The sequence below is a fragment of the Pteropus vampyrus genome, unplaced genomic scaffold (assembly GCF_000151845.1).
Source record: "Pteropus vampyrus isolate Shadow unplaced genomic scaffold, Pvam_2.0 Scaffold823, whole genome shotgun sequence".
Lineage (NCBI taxonomy): Eukaryota > Metazoa > Chordata > Mammalia > Chiroptera > Pteropodidae > Pteropus > Pteropus vampyrus.
Window position 1 is genome coordinate 67,795 of NW_011889604.1, and position 6,326 is coordinate 74,120.

The 6,326-nt window shown below is 52.7% G+C and overlaps 1 protein-coding gene across 1 annotated transcript in view; it reads right to left on the reverse strand.

Annotated features, from left to right (window-relative positions):
* Positions 1 to 1,952, reverse strand: part of VWC2 (von Willebrand factor C domain containing 2) — a 60,648-nt gene extending 58,696 nt beyond the window's left edge. The window contains exons 1-2 of the mRNA XM_011385907.1: positions 1,946 to 1,952; positions 1,705 to 1,860 (exon numbers count right to left, since the gene is read on the reverse strand). Of these exons, the coding sequence (XP_011384209.1) occupies positions 1,705 to 1,860; positions 1,946 to 1,952 (163 nt within the window). The remainder of the gene's footprint in view (positions 1 to 1,704; positions 1,861 to 1,945) is intronic.
* Positions 1,953 to 6,326: the final 4,374 nt, after the last annotated feature.

Consider the following 6,326-nt stretch of genomic DNA (forward strand, 5'->3'; position numbering starts at 1 on the left):
TGGCAGCTTCAGGATGGGAACCATTGCATTCAATGCCATCACCGGTAGATAATGGATATTACGCGTTTGTGAATGTACAGATATTTATAGCACAGTGAGAGTGAACCTCAATGTCTGAAAATTTAAAAAAATTATTTAGGAGATCAGGGGCACTCCGGGTGGAATGCGGGTGACAGCGCAGGCCGGCCCTATCACACACTAATGAGACCATCTCGCCGAAGGCGGCGGCGGCGGGCAGGGTGCTGGCCGAGCCGGAAGTGCATGAGTCCGGGGATCGGAAGGCGATTTCATGTGACAATCCTGGACCCGTTACACACACACGACGGAACCGAATAACTGAGTAGACGGGCGCTCAATGCTTGGAGCCTGCTTTCTTATCGTTGGAGCTGGAGTTATCGATCGGCTGGGGGCCAGGGGGCTGGAGCGCCCCCCGCAGTGATCGATTAGAGTTGAAGACATCGGTATGAGCTCACTTTTGGATTATAGATTCGATAGTTTCGTATAGAAGTATTTAGTCACGTGCACGTAGACACATGCATATACCTGCGTTTGCAGGACACACGTATTTCTTCGCTCTGCTCCCTGAGCGGGTTAGAAGCAGCAACACCCCGGCTGCAGCGAGCATGCCTGGCACCCAGGTTTTGGTTTCGAGTCTCGTTCTCCAGCACGAAGAACCGAGGATCCTAGGAGAAGGGGCTGATTCCAGGACTGGGTAAGAGAACGCACGAGATGAGCCTGAAGTAGCTGGTTGGACCGAAAGGCATTAGAAAGTACTGAAAGCAAAATAAAACAAAAAAACAACACAAACAAACAAAACGAAGCAAAAAGAAATCCCTCTGTCACGGAGATATTTCAAAGGGACACAGAAGACAGCTGAAACTCTTCCAAAGGCTAAAGCTGGGAAATCTGGCAAATAAAGAAATAAATAGCATTGGATTACAAGCTGAAGTATAAGGTCAATACCCACAAGTCCACGCTGATGTAAAAGATCGACTCAATCGATTAATTAGTGGGGCGAACAGTCAAAGCGCCGGGGATAATTTACGTTGCCGCTCTGCCCCGAGCAGGCAGGTGCAGCTCCCGGCTGTGATGAGGGTTGTGCGGTGAGCCCCGGCCAGGAGGACGCTGGAAAGGGTGAAACAGGTGGATCCACAGTGGAGAAGCCTGGGGGACGGGACGAGAGCTTCGCCCCGCGGTGATGACTCTGCTGGGACGCCCGCCCTCGATGCGATGGGGTACAAATGGCGCTTCACCCCTGTGGTGGCCCCTCCCCGAGCCCAGAGGAACATTCTACAGAATCCCCAATGAATATGCTTTAAAACAGTCAAGGTCACCAAAGACAGGGGAAGTCTGCGAACCGCCACAGCCAACGGGAGCCTGACAGCGGAGACGTGACGCTAAATGTCGTGTCCCAGCGGGGTCTCGGAACAGAAAGAAGGGTACCAGGCATAAACAAAGGAAGTCTCATCAGCGACGACATGCCACGCCCGTGCCGATGCTGAAAACAGGGAAGACCAGGTGCACTATCTACGCCATTTCTGCAGATTTTCCGTGAATCTAAAGTTGTTCTAAACTCGAAGATTTATTTTAAAAAGCAACGAAGAGAGTTGTTCCGCTAAGGTTTCGGCTGACCCGTAGCCTTTTTAATAAATGGTTTGTACCGCCCACACGTGAGGTGGCTTGGGATGAGTTTGAGGAGCACACCTGTCGCCCGCCAACGTGGGAGGCGGTCGTTGGTGCCTCCGTCGTGGGCGTTGGGGGCCTCGGCGTACTTAGTGGGAACACTTCGGAGGTTCTGACAGTGCTTCGTTGGTTTTCTGCAGGATCCCTCTTTTTTGCTTAGCTTTAATGCAGCCGCATCTGCAGTGAGTGTGGATTAAACAGAAGAACGGGCAGCTATCAGACACCGTGCAGAAGTCTGGGGAGGTAGTTCATGGTCTCATACCGTCCATGGTCTGGGACTGTGCTTCTCCAACCCAGGAACAGAGTGACCCGCAGGCTTGCAGTGGGGCCAGTGGCAGATCTGGGCTGTGACGGGTCCCTCCTGCCCTCCGGTGCCCGAGGAGGGATCGATGGCCGACTTGACAACTTTTGGGGCCCCTGGGCGTCCCTAAAAGGAGAATCCCGGGGCAGGTCCTGAGGGGTTTAGAGCACAGCCACACCCTCCTCTGTGCCTTTACGGTCAGTCCTGGCCATGAGGCAGCACGCGACAATGAGACACGAATTTCCCACTGTTAACTGGTTGAAGCCCAAACACCAGCCTACGGCGCCGAGTGTACAGCGGAAACGCACTTCAAGATGGAAGACGTGCGTGCAAACCATCAGGCACGCCTCCGGGCTTCCCGGGCTATGCGAGGAGGTGCCTGGGCCCGGCTCATCCTTCCTTGACCTCCACCAGGATCCCTGGCCTCCAGGCAAACTCCTCGTGGCCAGTGAGTGCTGGTAAAATTAAATACAAACAGGAACTCGAGAATCCCCTGAGCAGACAAAACCCTTTAAACCAAGGAAGCAAAAACTAAATCTAGCTTAGTTCATGAACATAAACGAAACATAAACGAAACTTAACGGAAGTTATTTCTCGTAAATGTCTCTGACGATCATCAAAGAAGCTCCAGTCATCTCTCCGAAGAGGGTGGGGGGTCATCACTTTTAAGCAAGCCCCGCCGCCCGGAACCTCTGCTGCGATCATCGGTCATCGAAACAGTAAGGGCGCCTCATCCCCACTGCGTGAGCCTCCCTGTGACCTCACCCCCGAGCCGCACTCCACGGTCAAGGGCTCCGGTTTGCAAACCGTCCTTCTGGGGTGTGTGCAACGAGCTTTTACTAATTACTACTTCAGTGATTTAGAGTTTTTACTTTTTTCCCCCCTAAATGTTTGACAGTGAGGAGGAAACTCTTGGCCTTGGTTTTTAGAAGGTTCTGCGTGATCTCCTGGCACCGCTACAAATGAGTTGCTGCCCCCGCAGACGCCCACGCAGGAGGGGCCTGAAAACTGGGGGTTACGGGCAACGCTTCAGGAGCGAGAACTTCCAGAAGTCTCACCTGCCTGCTCATCCTGAACAGAAGGAGAAATGGCCGGAGACGCAGACACGCCTTACTCACGAGGAACCACTCGCACGTCGGCCGGGTAGTCCAGGGCTCTGGATCGATGGACGGGCTCGTTCCCAACACGATGACCAGTTCTCCAGGCACCAATTTGCTGGCCAAGTGTTTAAACCAATTCCGATCCTAACCGCCTGGAGTGAGCACCAGATTCCACAGCCTTCAGGGCTAAGCCCCACAAGACTACCCCCATGCCTGCAAGTCCCAGGCCACCCACACCCATGCGGGACGGGCCACCAACCCTGGGCACCCACGAGCAACTCTGCAGGTCGCTCATTCCCTAGACTGGGTCACAGACCTTTCCTCACATCTACTGGCTTATTCGTAAGGCTTGTCGACTAAAGAGACTTCTAAACCTGTAGAGAATTTTTATGAGTTTGTCTGAGCCAAACCGAAGATGAGCAAGATCTCGAATGCCGCAGGGAGTGACACTTCCACAGCCCTTTTCATATGTCAGACGTTCGAAAGGAAGAAGCGGGTGAGAAAGATTAGGACAGCAGAGAAGGCCCAGGTTTTCCGCTCACAGCGCCCAGCTCGGGATCGGCCATGCAGAAGAGCCGTGCAGGGTGTGGGGTGGCACGGAACGACCCTGACCTCTAGGCACACACTGTCCTTCTGGAGCCTCCCAGCCAGTGACGTGTCGCCGCCCTGGAAGCTCTGCAAATCTCATCGTTCGAGTGTTTCCAGAACTGTCTCCAGCACCGCTCCCCAGCCGGAGGTCCGGGGTGGGGCTGAAAGGTCCAGCCTTCTGTCGCTTTGCTGTGTGGTGACCAGAGCCATCCTAGGGCCATCGAAGGACTCTGCCCCAAAGCACCTCATTAGCAGAAACGCAGATGTGGTCTCTGGGGGCTCATGAGGAATAGCGAGACACCGCTGTCACTGAGAATATTCTGAGGGGTTAGGAGCTCTGCGCCGTGGAAGAGGAACGGAGGCCGGACACACTTCTCATTAACAGGAGCAAGGGATGCCAGGGGGCTGGACCTGTTGCTACGGAGAGAGAATGCGAGAATGTTTGTGTCTCACGCAATGTTCCAGGTCGTCTGCTGCAGAAAAAGCTCTTGGTGACGAAGAAACCGAGAAACGCACCGTGGACGTGAGCCGGCCGCTCTCCGCAGCCCCCTGGCACTAGCTCGGTGGTCCCTGCACAGTGGCCGTGGTGGCAGAGGTGGGGGCTCTGTGCGGGCTACAGCTGAGCTTGTCCGCGCAGAGGCCATCGGGGCCGACAGCAGTGTCAGCTGAGCACGGAAGAGTCGGGACGCTCTGGTGAAAATGAACGGCAAAATTTTATTCAAGGGTCTTGCGACTTGGGAACACAACTAGGCAGTGCTCTGAGTGTTTCGAAGCAGAAAAAACTGAGAGGTTTTACAGTAAAAAGTCACATTCCTGAGAAGAAGCAACCCTGCGTTCTTAGCCTTCGGATTGGTTCAAGATGGTAATAATCCAGCTGTCAGGCGGTCTGAATGATGGATGCCATTCTAACCTAAGGTCTTCAGAACATAATGTGCAGGACACACATACACACACACACACACACACACATAGTCATGTATATATAACCAAAATTAATTTTAGCCTGTAATGAAGAATAAAAAAGCATTTATTTGAGCATAAAGGAGCTATAGCCCGGAAACACAGATGCAAGCGGCAACCTAAATTGTGCTCTACCAAGACAAAGGGGAGGCCATCTTTACAGAGCTCCCAGCCAAGTTCCCCCTTTTATGGAAATGAGGTTTCCAAATTGTACAATTCTGATTGGTCTAAATCTGGCGCTATAGATGCAAATGAGGATATAATTTGCATAACTCTGATTGGCAGGGGCAGGCCTCAGCCCATTGGTCAAAAGATGGAAGGCAGAGTTCCTCAGGGGTTGGCTCGGATGGTGTGAGCAGGCGGGGCCGAGTGCCGGAAGCCAAGTTTAGTCTGAGTTCTTCCCGGTACACAGAGGACGTGAGGTGCCCCTGTCAGCAAATGGCCACTAGGCCCTGATTATTTATAACATTTGGGCCCCAGTTGAGCATGCAGAGTCCATCTCAGCAGATAAATGTCTTCTCAAGGTTCACATCAAATAAATCTGTCTTCTGCGAAGATTTTATATACACACGTGTGCCCAGACACGACCGAAAGGTTTCCAAGTGCAGGCTCCCAGGCTGGTGAGAGCGAGAGTGGAATCATTTCCTCTCGCCTCAGACGGCCCGCCTTTGGGCGATCCAGCAGCTCGGCCGTGCCGGCTCCATTCTGTGTATCTGTTCCTCCCTCGCTGGGCTCCCACAGACCCCTTCCAGGAGCACCAGCCAGGTCCCTGGAACACAGGCCGATGACACTGAGATTGCAGCCTTATCATGACGGATAGGAGGACACAGAGATTTCACCTCCCTGTGTATAGATGTATTTTATGTGCCCAGAGTGTTTCTGCCAGCCTCAGTGGTCTTGATATGTACCCTCTAATCTCGGAGCAGCTAGCCTGAGAAATTCAAGTTCAATGCCCACTGATGGCCCAGTTATGACCAGGAGACAACCCTCTTTAAGGCTGGATTGCTGTTTTATAGGATGGACTGACTATATGATGGACCAGGACCAGCATACGAAAGACCTTTGTAGGATTTTTACTTTCTGTCTTCAATTCTGAGTCAGTTGGTCTAGAGATTCTAGTTTCCAAGAAAGAAATGCTTGCGTCTGTGGATCCCACATCAGCCATGTCCAATTGGTAGTCGAGACGGCCACGTGGCAATTTGGGACTCTGTAGCACTCTTCAGGATGATTCATTCTAGATATTAAGGAGAAATGAACTGCTACTCACAATGAGAGTAGGGATTATTTTTCTGGAAACTTGGAATTTTTCTGGGGTGCCCCTTAGAAATTCCAGCGTCCATATCAATATGTGACCACGAGGACTCCGTAAGCGAGGACCGCTAAAGCTTTTAGCAGGTAAAAACCAGAAATCCATTAAGGAGCTAACTGAGGCCAGCGTGCCAAGGAATGGACGTGGATGAGGGAGTGACGAGTCCAAGCCACCGCCTCTGAGCAGTGGCGGAGGATGGGCTACAACAGCTATAGGCTTTTGCTGTGCTCACAGCCGACGTTTTCCTCCTCAGTCTCATGGGTGAGGAGTGTTGGTGGTATTTAGCTGAGAGTGTAGCAGACTGAGCAGAGTCACGACCACACCTCAGCCGAGAACTGCAGGCCCGTGGAATCCTGGGTTTGCAATGGCTGCAGTGAGCAAGGGG